The sequence below is a fragment of the Poeciliopsis prolifica genome, unplaced genomic scaffold (genome assembly GCF_027474105.1).
Source record: "Poeciliopsis prolifica strain line A6 unplaced genomic scaffold, Auburn_PproV2 SCAFFOLD066, whole genome shotgun sequence".
NCBI lineage: Eukaryota > Metazoa > Chordata > Actinopteri > Cyprinodontiformes > Poeciliidae > Poeciliopsis > Poeciliopsis prolifica.
This window is the reverse complement of record NW_026562441.1, coordinates 783,182-796,981: the sequence shown is the minus strand read 5'-3', so window position 1 is coordinate 796,981 and position 13,800 is coordinate 783,182. Positions and strand designations below refer to the sequence as shown.

Sequence of the window (13,800 nt, the reverse complement as noted above, 5' to 3'; positions counted from 1 at the left end):
GGCAGTTTCTAAAAATGAATGGATGTCAACATGACAAAGTAGCTCCGTAACAACAGCTGATGTCTGAGAAGTGAAGAAATGACAACAACGATGGAGACTGAAAGACTTAAACTAAAACACACATTTGAACTAATTGGTCATCATGTCACTGCTGACTATTTAGGTTTAACAAACTCAGCAGAGGATCCTTCAGAAAGTCTAATCCCAGCATGCAGAGGCTGAATGAATCTGGTCTGGACTCTGTGGAGGAGACTGATGGTTCCAGAGACGTTGTAGAAACACAGAATACCTGCTCTGTGGTCCAGATACACTCCGACTCGGGAGGAAACTGGACCTGGTACTGGAGTTTGACTTTTGTTGTGCCAAAATGTACAACTATTTCTGTCACAGCGCAGTGACCAAGATTTGTCATTGAATCCAAATGAACTTCCATCTGAGCGTCCTGATCTGCTGATGTTCTTGTATGATACTGCGATATTAACGCTTCCTCCGCTCCAATCCACCTCCCAGTAACAACGTCCAGGCAGATTCTCTGTACTCAGGATCTGAGGCCAAACAGTGAATCTGTGTGGATGATCAGGATAAAACTGCTGTTGGTTCATTCTTGTTACTTTTCTATTACCCTCAGATAATAACAGTAATCTATTTGCTGAATTTGCATCCAGAGTGATTTTTTGTGAACACCTGAAGAACTCAACTCTGATCTTTGGTTCTGGCACTGCAACGATCATCATTGTGACTCTCAGTGAAATTCTTCTCCATGTCTTTCAAAATTTTCTGTAGCTTGTCTCTGAGCTCTGACACAGCTGCTGTCACGTCCTCAAAGTGTCTCAGAGGACGGATGTTGATGCTGGATGATCCTGTAGACTCACTGAGTGCTGGCAGTGAGGGGTAGTTGAGGAGAAACTGGGTGTGATCCTCTGTGTGTGAGAGCTGCTCCAGCTCAGCGTCTTTCCTCTTCAGCTCAGTGATCTCCTGCTGCAGCTTCTCCTGAACATCTTTGACTCGACTCACTTCAGTTTCCTGCTGGGATCTGATCTGCTGCTTCACATCAGAGCGTCTTTCTGGAGGAGACGGATCAGCTCAGTGAAGATCTTCTCACTGTCCTCCACTGCTTTATCAGCAGAGACATTGATGGCCTCCACCTTCTGTTGAAGCAGCTTCACATCTTTCTCTTGGTCCTGGATTCTCTGATGGATTTGTTGTCGACTCTCCTGGAGCTTCTTCTGCTTCTCAGCTCTTTCTGCTGCAGCTGGGACTGTTTCATGGCCTTTATGTTCATCCATAGTGCAGAGATAACAGATACTCTGCTGATCAGTACGACAGAAGATCTTCATCACCTCATCATGACGAGAGCAGATTTTCTCCTGGAGGTTCTTAGAAGGATTCACCAGCTTGTGTTTCTTCAATGGTGGAGCATCATGGTGAGGTTGGAGATGATCCTCACAGTAGGAAGCTGGACATGATAAACAGGACTTGACAGCTTTTCTCTTCCTCCCAGTGCAGACATCACAGGCCACATCTTCAGGTTCAACATAGCAGTCAATAGGTGGAATGGTTTTACGTTCAGTCTTCTTTAGATCCATCACCAACTTTGCTAATGTGATGTTCTTCACCAGGGCAGGTCTTGGTATGAACTCTTTCCTGCATTCAGGGCAGCTGTATTTTCTCCTCTGATCTTCTCTATCCCAGTGGTAGTTAATACAGTTCCTACAGTAGCTGTGTCCACAGGGAATAGTCACTGGATCCTTCAGTATCTCCAAGCAGAAGGAACAAGAGACATTATCCTGCTGAAATCCTCTCTTCTCCATTTGTGCTTCTAAGTAATAATAAAAACTAAGTGTTCATGTTCTCGCTCATAGTTCAGAAAACTACTTTCTGTGTTTTCATTTGACATTTAATTGATAATTAGGTGTGCTGTTTTAGTGCCCTCTATGGGTGTTTCAGTGGTACTGCAGGTCAATTTCCATACTGGATCCATGTGTAGCTGTAGTTTACCTGTGTAGTTATTAAATGCTCAAGAGCTGGCACCAGAGTTAATTTAAACTTTTTACAAGCAGTTATAATGTGTTCTTGATCCAACCCAGCCAGCAAACCCAGGTGGGAGCCATGTGGGATAAATGATAGTAAACAATATGTATCCCAGAAGGTTTTGTCCACGGTTTTCATGGTGACCCTACATGTGTAGAATCAGGAATTTGTGAGTGAAACTACAAAACAAACAGTTGCATCATGGGTAACACAGAGCTAAATGAGCGCATTGACTTTTAACAAAATTGTTTAATTTTATATATCATTTTTGTTATTTATGAAAATGCAGGACGTTGTCAATATTTATTAACTAGTAGATAAAAAGGAAGGGTTGTCAATGTTTTCAACTAGAATATGGCAGAATCTAAGGTTAATTTCACAAACAGTATTTATTCTTGAGTAGTTTTAAATATGTTTTATATTTAGACATTGTATTATTTGGGAGAAGAAATCTGCAAATCTGGGTTGCAATATGTAACTTCTATGAAGAATGTTTTTTATTTCACATCCATTCATCCATCGTCTGCCGCTTATCCGGGGTCGGGTCGCGGGAATAGGCCCAGTCTTCCTTCTCCCCAGCCACTTCCTCCAGCTCCTCCGGGGGAACCCCGAGGCGTTCCCAGGCCAGTCGGGAGACATAGTCCCTCCAGCGTGTCCTGGGTCTTCCCCGGGGCTTCCTCCTCCTGGTGGGACGTTCCCGAAACACCTCACCAGGGAGGCATCATGACCAGATGCCCGAGCCTCAACTGGCTCCTCTCGATGTGGAGGAACAGCAGCTCTACTCTGAGACCCTCCCGGATGGCCGAGCTTCTCACCCTTCTCTAAGGGAGATTTATTTTACATATTTTAAAAAATATATAAACATGTATATATGGAGTACAGGACTATCTTGTATCCTTGGCCTCTTCTGGAAATGAAGCAGCTGCATGAAATGGTCTGAAGTACTTTCAGATTCCGGAATGGAAAGTCTTTTCATTCAGAACAGAGAGTTGACCTCTGAACCTTTGGATTCTTTCTGCAGCATACGCAGGTAAATTTTCACAGTTGGGAGTCATAACCTGACGCCGAGGTGGTAAAACCCACAATCCCAGCACAATAATTAACCCATAAGAACCCAGACCCATTTTTACATTCAGAAAAATGATGGGAGTTGTACATCATATTTCAAGGTTTTTATTTTTATATATTCATTTACAGGCACACATCTGTAACATCACACATTTATCTAACTAAGTACATTAAACATTTTAACAAATACACATTTTAATCAGATAATGCTAAATATTTCAGATTCATAAACTCAGCAGACGATCTATCAGAAAGTCAAACCTGACAAAGATCAATGAAGTAACTTGAAATTAAAAAAAAGTAATAAATAATTTTAAAAAAGGACTGTAAATTAACCAATGAAAATCAGACATTGCTTTTGAAATGTGGTTCAACAAAATCATCTTAACAAGCAAATTAATGAAACAGGCCTGGACAAAAAAGTTAAATGGCCTTTTTTGTCCATTTAACTTTGACCTTATCAAATCTGGAAAACATTACATTCAATCTCTCACAAACAGGTGGCGTCAAATGACTGGATTGTAGCCACAATTGCCCTGGGGCAGTTTCTAAAAATGAATGGATGTCAACATGACAAAGTAGCTCCGTAACAACAGCTGATGTCTGAGAAGTGAAGAAATGACAACAACGATGGAGACTGAAAGACTTAAACTAAAACACACATTTGAACTAATTGGTCATCATGTCACTGCTGACTATTTAGGTTTAACAAACTCAGCAGATGATCCTTCAGAAAGTCTAATCCCAGCATGCAGAGGCTGAATGAATCTGGTCTGGACTCTGTGGAGGAGACTGATGGTTCCAGAGACGTTGTAGAAACGCAGAATACCTGCTCTGTGGTCCAGATACACTCCGACTCGGGAGGAAACTGGACCTGGTACTGGAGTTTGACTTTTGTTGTGCCAAAATGTACAACTATTTCTGTTACAGCGCAGTGACCAAGATTTGTCATTGAATCCAAATGAACATCCATCTGAGCGTCCTGATCTGCTGATGTTCTTGTATGATACTGCGATATTAACGCTTCCTCCGCTCCAATCCACCTCCCAGTAACAACGTCCAGGCAGATTCTCTGTACTCAGGATCTGAGGCCAAACAGTGAATCTGTGTGGATGATCAGGATAAAACTGCTGTTGGTTCATTCTTGTTACTTTTCTATTACCCTCAGATAATAACAGTAATCTATTTGCTGAATTTGCATCCAGAGTGATTTTTTGTGAACACCTGAAGAACTCAACTCTGATCTTTGGTTCTGGCAATGCAACGATCATCATTGTGACTCTCAGTGAAATTCTTCTCCATGTGTCTTTCAAAATTTTCTGTAGCTTGTCTCTGAGCTCTGACACAGCTGCTGTCACGTCCTCAAAGTGTCTCAGAGGACGGATGTTGATCCTGGATGATCCTGTAGACTCACTGAGTGCTGGCAGTGAGGGGTAGTTGAGGAGAAACTGGGTGTGATCCTCTGTGTGTGAGAGCTGCTCCAGCTCAGCGTTTTTCCTCTTCAGCTCAGTGATCTCCTGCTGCAGCTTCTCCTGAACATCTTTGACTCGACTCACTTCAGTTTCCTGCTGGGATCTGATCTGCTGCTTCACATCAGAGCTTCTTTCCTGGAGGAGACGGATCAGCTCAGTGAAGATCTTCTCACTGTCCTCCACTGCTTTATCAGCAGAGACATTGATGGCCTCCACCTTCTGTTGAAGCAGATTCACATCTTTCTCTTGGTCCTGGATTCTCTGAAGGATTTGTTGTCGACTCTCCTGGAGCTTCTTCTGCTTCTCATCCATTTCTGCTGCAGCTGGGACTGTTTCATGGCCTTTATGTTCATCCATAGTGCAGAGATAACAGATACTCTGCTGATCAGTACGACAGAAGATCTTCATCACCTCATCATGACGAGAGCAGATGTTGTTCTGGAGATTCTTGGATGGATTCACCAGCTTGTGTTTCTTCAATGGTGGAGCATCATGGTGAGGTTGGAGGTGATTCTCACAGTAAGAAGCTGGACATGATAAACAGGACTTGACAGCTTTTCTCTTCCTCCCAGTACAGACATCACAGGCCACATTTTCAGGTTCAACATAGCAGTCAATAGGTGGAGCAGCTTTATGTTCAGTCTTCTTTAGATCCATCACCATCTTTGCTAATGTGATGTTCTTCACCAGGGCAGGTCTTGGTATGAACTCTTTCCTGCATTCAGGGCAGCTGTATTTTCTCCTCTGATCTTCTCTATCCCAGTGGTAGTTAATACAGTTCCTACAGTAGCTGTGTCCACAGGGAATAGTCACTGGATCCTTCAGTATCTCCAAGCAGAAGGAACAAGAGATATTATCCTGCTGAAATCCTCTCTTCTCCATTTCTGCTCTCAGTAATGACTTTGAGTTTTTTTTCCTTGGAATAGTTTCAGTTCGCATATAAATATCTGGTTACTGTTGTGTCGTGGTCCCACCCATCATGCCATCTGCAAAGAAGAGGAAAGGGAATAAAGAAGCTGTTTGAGCTGAACATATAGGACCCTCATTACTTATTGAAATCCAAAGCTAAAGTGTGAAAAACTTTGAAATATGTGTATTCTATATCAGGCAATTATCTCACACGGAGACATTTTGAAGAATTTACCCTTTAACCTTTTAAATTTTAGTTGACCTCTTTTATGGGTCTTTGTCTTTGGTTCACTTCCAGAAGTGACATAAAATAGTCTCATGACTTGCTAAAATGTTTAGCAAGTCCCAGCCAATAGTTTGGCTTTCCCAGCCAAAGACTCAGAGGATAAGAACCACCTGCGGTGGTTGAGAAGGGAATTTCTTTTTATTTTATAAATATATATATGCCTGTGATAGTCTAGCTCATAACAGCAGGGTGCAAGATACTGGCAGGGAAAGCGTACATGGAGCGACATAACCAAGTGGCAGGCATAGTGTACAGAAACATCTGTGCAGAATATGGACTGGAAACCCCGAGATCAAAGTGGGAAAACACCCCAAAGGTGGTGGAGAACGCCAGAGCTAAGATCCTGTGGGACTTCCAGATCCAGACAGACAAAATGGTAAGGGCGAACTAACCAGACATTGTCGTAGTGGATAAACATCAGAGGAAAGCCGTTGTGGTAGATGTAGCAATACCAAGTGATTGCAACATCAGGAAAAGGAGCACGAGAAACTGGAGAAATACCAGGGCCTCAGGGAAGAACTGGAGAGGGCCTGGAAGGTGAAGACCACAGTGGTGCCTGTGGTCATTGGGGCCCTCGGGGCAGTAACCCCCAAACTGGATCAATGGCTACAACAGATCCCAGGAACAACATCAGACATCTCAGTCCAGAAATGTGCAGTCCTTGGCACAGCCAAGATACTGCAAGACCCTCAAGCTCCCAGGCCTCTGGTAAAGGACCCGAGCTCAGAGGATAAGAAGCCTCTGGTAGAGGCTTCTACCAGAGGCTTATCCTCTGAACTTTAGTTCAGAGGATAAGAAGCCCCCGCGGTGGGTGAGAAGGGAATTTACGATGATTGACACCTTTCTTTTTAAACCATCTCCAACAGTGAAGCAAACCTCTCCAGCTGGGAGCCACCTCTAACAGAGATGCTGACACCAACCATCACAGCCATCTCTAACAGAGATGTCTGAGAAGCTCCTCTGATGATGATGGTTTGATTCTCATCTGTTTGATCCGTCCCTCTGTGGCCAACGCACGGTTGACATTAATGAAAGGGGATTTGAGAACAATATCTGTATACCGGAATATATATTTAAGAATATATGTAGATGGGAGCCGCTGATGTTAATTTTGTGTTTACTTTGTATTCTTGTGACTATAATTTTTTTTTCTGATTTTTTGTGTGATGTTCCGGAGTTCTTTGTTTTCTTTGTGGGTTTCTTTGGTGCCGTTATTCACAATTTAGCCACCAGATATTTTTTTAACACAAAAACCAAATCGTTGCATAGCTGAATAAAGATTAATCTGAGCAGTGAAAGTCAATGTCAAATTTATTTATATAGCACTTTAAAAACAAGTGTAAAACTGCACCACAGTGCTGTACAAGAACGACAACACAAATGGATAAAAACAGACTTCAAACATTGCTTCAATTAAAAGCCAAAAAATAAAAATTTGTTTGTGATAGAATTCCACTTGTCTTATCCCCAACCCAGTTGTGAAATTTCCTCACTCCTAAATATTCCACAGTCCACAGTCAGTTGTAGTTCTGATAAACAAGAGGGAATTGATTGTACAACATTGTGTAGATGTCTTTCTGGACACGTTACAACAGGTTACAATGAATATGTTTTCTGTTTTATCAGCAAAATTACTCTTTGCAACTCCTGAACAATACCATGTGTTTCAGTTTCATTCTTTTTCCTGGAGGCTCTCTCAGGTGTTATGTGCAACACATGTTTAAACATTTTCACAACAAAATATTGACTGATGTGCTGATTGGTAAGAATAGTTTCCATCAGATTTACACAAAAAAATTAAGAAAAAGTGACATGACAAAACTCAAAAGAACTGGCTAATGTTCTAGTTGTAAATACTCAAAGAAAATATTAACATAATCACTTTAAAGCTGCAGTGTAACTTTTATTTTAAAAAATTGCAATTAGTTTAAGTCAATAAAAATCCTCTGGAGCAGTGATGTCCTGAATGGCTGAACAGAAACAGGAAGGGGCAGCACCCAAAAAAATCCCAACATCCACAAAACAAACAAGATGACAAAGAAGCTCTATCATGACAACTGATCTTGAGCAGTGAAGAAAAGCTCTCAACAATGGAGGAGATTAAAGAAATTAGGACTAAAATACACATTTTAACCAACTTGACCACAGATTACTAACTTGTGGCTATTTTTAGGATTAATGAACTCAACAGAGGAATGTTGAAAGAAAAGTCCAACACCAAACATGTAGCGGCTGAGTGAATCTGGTCTGGACTCTGTAGAGGAGAGTCATGGTTTCAGAGACGCTATAGAAAGACAGAATACCTGCTCTGTGATCCAGATGCACTCCTATTCTGGAGGAAACTGGACCCGATACTGTAGTTTATCAGTGTTGTGATTATATGTGTAACTGTCTTTGGTACAATTTAATGACCAAGATTTGTCATTTGATCCAAATGATTCTGCCTTGTTGATGTTCTGGTATGAAACTGCTATAGTTCCTCTGGCTTGCCCGCTCCACTCCACCTCCCAGTAACAACGGCCAGTCAGACTCTCTTTACTCAGGACTTGATAATGATCAGTGAATCTGTCTGGATGATCAGAATAAGACTGCTGTTGTTTTATGAATGTTGCTTTTCTGTTCCACTCATCTAATAACATATTCCTGTTTGCTGTGTTTGGATCCAGAGTGATTTGTTGTGAATAATTTAAGAATCTGTCTCTGGTCTTCGGTTCTGGCAGCAGAACATCCACTAGCTGCTGTAGCTTGTCTCTGAGCTCTGACACAGCTGCTGTCACGTCCTCAAAGTGTCTCAGAGGACGGATGTTGATGCTGGATGATCCTGTAGACTCACTGAGTGCTGGCAGTGAGGGGTAGTTGAGGAGAAACTGGGTGTGATCCTCTGTGTGTGAGAGCTGCTCCAGCTCAGCGTCTTTCCTCTTCAGCTCAGTGATCTCCTGCTGCAGCTTCTCCTGAACATCTTTGACTCGACTCACTTCAGTTTCCTGCTGGGATCTGATCTGCTGCTTCACATCAGAGCTTCTTTCCTGGAGGAGACGGATCAGCTCAGTGAAGATCTTCTCACTGTCCTCCACTGCTTTATCAGCAGAGACATTGATGGCCTCCACCTCTCGTTGAAGCAGCTTCACATCTTTCTCTTGGTCCTGGATTCTCTGATGGATTTGTTGTCGACTCTCCTGGAGCTTCTTCTGCTTCTCAGCCATTTCTGCTGCAGCTGGGACTGTTTCATGGCCTTTATGTTCCTCCATAGTGCAGAGATAACAGATACTCTGCTGATCAGTACGACAGAAGATCTTCATCACCTCATCATGACGAGAGCAGATGTTCTCCTGGAGCTTATTGGTGGGATTGACCAGCTTGTGATTTTTAAATGATGGAGAACCATAGTGAGGTTGGAGATGTTTCTCACAATAAGAAACCAAACACACCAGACAGGACTTGGCAGCTTTCCTTTTCCTCCCAGTGCAGACATCACAGGTCACATCTTCAGGTCCAGCATAGCAGTGGGTGAGTTGATCTCCTTTCTGCTCCATTTCAGCTCTCAATAACATCGACTGTGTGAGTTTCACTTCTCTGCAACAGAGACTGCTCTGAGCTGAGGTGTAAAATATTAGGTAACTGAAGGGAGTGTCTCTGGATCCTCCCATCATGACGGTTGAAACCCAGAGGGAGGGAGAACAAGGAAGCTCTTTGAACTGAACCATCTCTGGTAACCCTGAAATGTTACCACTGAGTGAATTTAAAGAGGCTGCTCACCTCAGATTGAGAATTTGCATGTTTTATTCCCAGATGGATGCAACTAGAGAACTGAAGTTGCAGCTAGTAAAGTATGTAAAAAGGTTTAAAAAAAATATTAAAGTTTAACTTAAGGAGCATAGTCTACGGTGGTTGACAATTTGGCAATAAACAAAAATGAATATTAACTATATATGATTTACATCTCCAGTTAAACTCATAAAATCATTCACTTATATCCAAAAAATCCTTTAGTTAAAAGTTCTTAACTTATCTGCAAGAACTGTTTCTCAGTAGTTAAATTCATAGGAACTGGCAGTCTGCCTGCCTAATGATACATTTTGGACACGGCTCTTATTTTAGTTGAGAACATATCCAAGATGGTGTCACAGCAGAAGCGTTCCAATTAATTTCTATTCAATTCACATATACTATAGTGCCAATTCCCTATAGATGGTAAGATAAATAATAATAAATAATTTCATTTAACGTAACTTTATACAAAACCAGATTGCTTTTGATGGTTTTATTTAAACTCTTAATCCTTAAATATTTTATTAGGCTATGTGACTTTGAAATAAGAAAACAAAAGCAATCATTGAATCACTGCAATTTATTTTTAACTTGTTCACACTTTGTTCCACAAACAAGAAAAAACAACAAACAACTTAAGTTAAAAGAAATACTGCAATACAACAAACAACAACTTATGTTTTCCACCTCATTTTACCTCTCATCACTGAAAGTGTCGGGTCACATACATAGGTGGATCCAAAGAGGACCAGAATCCTCTGAGCATGCCTCCTCAGGTGTGGAAAGTTCTACTCTTTGAGGGAGGAGATGTTTAGTTTATTAAAATTTATTTTGTAATTTATGATTGCTGCTGTTGACCTTCACTCACAATCATGCATGCGCATACCTTCACGGAAGTAATGCAAATAACGCTTTTCAAAACAAAAGTAGCACCGTTGTATTGCACACTCGACATAGACACGTTTTTAAATTTATTTTGTAATTTATGATTTGCCTCACGCGGGCCGGACAGGGACGCACAAAGTGCCGGATGTGGCCCGCGGGCGTAAAATGCCCAGGTCTGCCCTAGATTCACCTCAGTTCTACTTGAGTGAGCTGAATTCACACTAAGTCAAAGAATAACAACTTCTGGAGACAAGTCAACATCACTTTAACCACACCCTCAGTCTTTGACCTGTGCATTCCTCTGACTCACACTTTATCTGCAGATGCAGTTCAGAGATCACTGCTGCACCTGCTGGAAGGCAGTCAGAATTTCACCTGTTCGGCTATTGTAACCCCAACATCTCAGAGGTCACAACAAAAAGGGAGGCACATCATGTTCTAGTTCTGGATTATTATAAACTAAGTACAATATTAGGGTTTCTAGTATGAGAGTGAGTCAGATCAGTGGTGTCAATTCAAGTTATTTCAATAGCACATTTCGGCAATAGGACAGTTCAAAGTGCTTTACACAATAATAATACAGCAGCTTGTAAACCCATCCCTGCAACTAAATACTTAAAATTTATCAAAGCGACCTTTCAACCTGCAGCACCACTTCTGACTACACTGAAGCTCAGGCACCCATTATTATTTTTCATTTACAAGTAAATGATCCTGTTTACAGAGCTACAGTATCCATGTGTGCAACAAGTCATTACAGAAAGCAGCATCCCTTAAGCTCGTCCCACTGCCAAGGCTAAAAAGGATGGAACTTTGTGGATTAGTTGTAACACTATGAAAGGTATTTTTTATCGTTTATAGAGTGGGTATAACCAGATGCCAGTTCCAAAGGGCAAATCAGCAAGCTTTTGGTGATCATCAGTATATGTATTCTGTTGTAATTGGATGTTTGTTTTCTTCCAGTCAAGTAACATCTGCAGAGGATGAAGAGGGTATCTGATAGGTATATTCTCAACTTTCATAAAATGAGAACCACAGACAATGTTAATTTTAATCAATTCTTCTGCAGAAGGAGACACAGAAGAGCTACTTCTTCCAGCAGCTCTCCCATGTGTTCTGCCCTTTGTCTTCAGAACTGAAAGGAAAAAAAGGGAGGCTCTTCTGATAACAAATGGGGGAAGCACAGGATGCAACCCAGTTTTACGACTGAGAAGTAGCTCAGAAATTGTCCGAAGACCAGCTGCAAAAACATGTTGGAGGTTAAAGAAAACTTACACACTTTAGCAAATTCCTTTTCTCAACTGGAGAACTAAACTAACTTTTGTAGGAAGAACAAACTGGTAACTACTTATGTAAGAATAAGAAAACATAATTATTCTAACAGTATTGAGTTGGCTTCAAGGGGAGGGTCTCAAAGAAAAACTGAGGATTTTACGACCATAGGGCCTATGGCCCTAAACTTAGGGCCTAAGTTTAAATTATATTACTTTGTGATAGGTGCATAAAATACAGTTACGTAGCTTTTATTTTGAAAGCAACTATTGTTTTTCTTTTGTAAGGTCATCAGTGAACTTATGTACATCAGCTTCCAAAACAAAATTGTCCTTCAGCCATCGAATATGTCAGCTAATGTTAAAAAGGAATTGATGTAGGATTAAAGTTTTTATGAAAGGGAAAAGATGGTGGATCTATTTCATGGCTTTTAGTTTTGTTTTTATGAATAACATTAAAATACTGAGAATAAAGACAAAATGCTGTTGTGTAATGGAAGTTAAAACACTGACAAAATGGAAATTAGTTGAAAAAAAGGTTGTTGTTGGATTCTTTCTAAGCAGTGCACATACACAGGATGCTTCTTTGATAAAGAAAGACCTACCTTAGTATTAATCTAAAGTACACATTTTCAAGCTCATTTAAATATCAAAACTTTTACAGTCTGTATCACTGGTCAAATTTTATTGCTCTCTCAAAGAGAAAACTTTTCCACACCGTCATTACCCGCCTGTTAGCTATTAAGTGAAAACATTATCATTTCAGATGTAAGCTTTATCAGTGTAGCTTGACTGTATCATGCGGTAACGTGCTAGCAGAAGGGGAATTCATTTTCAACATCACATCTGTGATCTAAAAACGGCTTCCAAAGACAATTAAAGTTGACTAAAGTTTTTTTCGCACAGGATAAGCATTACATGGTAATACATAAATTACTTTCCAACGTTTACTTTTTATGTTTCGCATTCACACAGGATAACCAAGTGCCACCTAGCTGTATAACCGAAGGCTACAAACAGAAGAAAATTATTCTTACCTCACAGCGAAATGCATGATGTGAGGCACCACTTGCGTCTGATTTTGCTCCTTGTCTTCAGCCTTTTTATTTGACGATGTACATTACGGATCGACAGGATTTTGCTGATCCGGGACTGAAAAGGTTTTCAAAGCAGTCTCCATTCTTCAGCAAAAGTAAATAAAAATGCTCCCAGGGAAGCAAAATATGCGCAATTATGTTTCAGATCCGATCCATTTCTGTTCAAATTAAAGAGATACCTATTTACACTGGATTAGTTTAATTCGTCGGAGTTCAGCAAAGATATACTACATATTTTAACAGAAATTTTTTGTTTATAAATTACAAATTATAAATTTTTGGTTATAAATTCACACAGGATTAAAAACTGACAGTCTTTGCTATTATTATAAATAACGTGATTCTTAGGTAATATTAATCCTGTGTATTACATAAGGGTTATGACTAGAGTTTAATATTCTAGTTAAAAATTTAATAATTTGTGCTCCAGTAACCCTCTCTGCTAACATAGCACTTATAAAGCAAGGAAATCAAGTACCTTGAGAATTTAGTGGTAAAAAACATCCAGCATTTCAACAAGAAAGTGTTTTGTGGTGTGAAAATCAGTTTAAACGCCTTTGTCAGCAAGTAATCACACTAAACGAGATGTATGTATATTTGTATGGTCGCCTATGTAAGTTATGCGTAGTTATAAAACCTCTCTAGTCAAACTGTGCCAACATGGCGGCGCTAATGTGCCAACATGGCGGCGCTAATGTGCCAACATTCGCGCCGCCATGTTGAACAGCTAGCTGTAGTCTCTGGTTAGCTGTTCTCGGCTCTCTGTGCTACGACGGGACGTTTTCCAAACAGCAACATTTTTTTACTTTAGGTTCCAAGTGTTATCACAATGTCACATTTCCCTTGATTAAACTGTTAAAATTAAACTAAAACATCACTTACCCTCAATGAATTGCTCTCTCTCGGTGTCGAGTACGTCTCCGGTCTTCTTTAAATCTTCCTTTTGTGTCTTCTTCTGTTTTTTGGCCTGTTTGCAAGTAACTTTAAGGAGCATTAGCGCCATCTCCTGGATT

General features: G+C 40.5%; 1 protein-coding gene and 2 pseudogenes across 1 annotated transcript; all 3 read right to left on the bottom strand.

The window, feature by feature from the left end:
- Window positions 1–693: 693 nt before the first annotated feature.
- LOC129351318 (E3 ubiquitin/ISG15 ligase TRIM25-like) lies at window positions 694–1,811 on the bottom strand (annotated as a pseudogene).
- Window positions 1,812–3,430: 1,619 nt separating this feature from the next.
- Window positions 3,431–13,723, bottom strand: LOC129351378 (tripartite motif-containing protein 16-like). The gene is made up of 2 exons (XM_055020251.1): window positions 13,670–13,723; window positions 3,431–5,557 (listed from the first exon to the last, which is right to left on the bottom strand). Exon 2 carries the CDS (start codon window positions 5,508–5,510, stop codon window positions 3,795–3,797), a length of 1,716 nt encoding a protein of 571 aa, XP_054876226.1. The 5' UTR covers window positions 5,511–5,557; window positions 13,670–13,723; the 3' UTR covers window positions 3,431–3,794.
- Window positions 7,951–9,299, bottom strand: LOC129351317 (tripartite motif-containing protein 16-like; annotated as a pseudogene).
- Window positions 13,724–13,800: the final 77 nt, after the last annotated feature.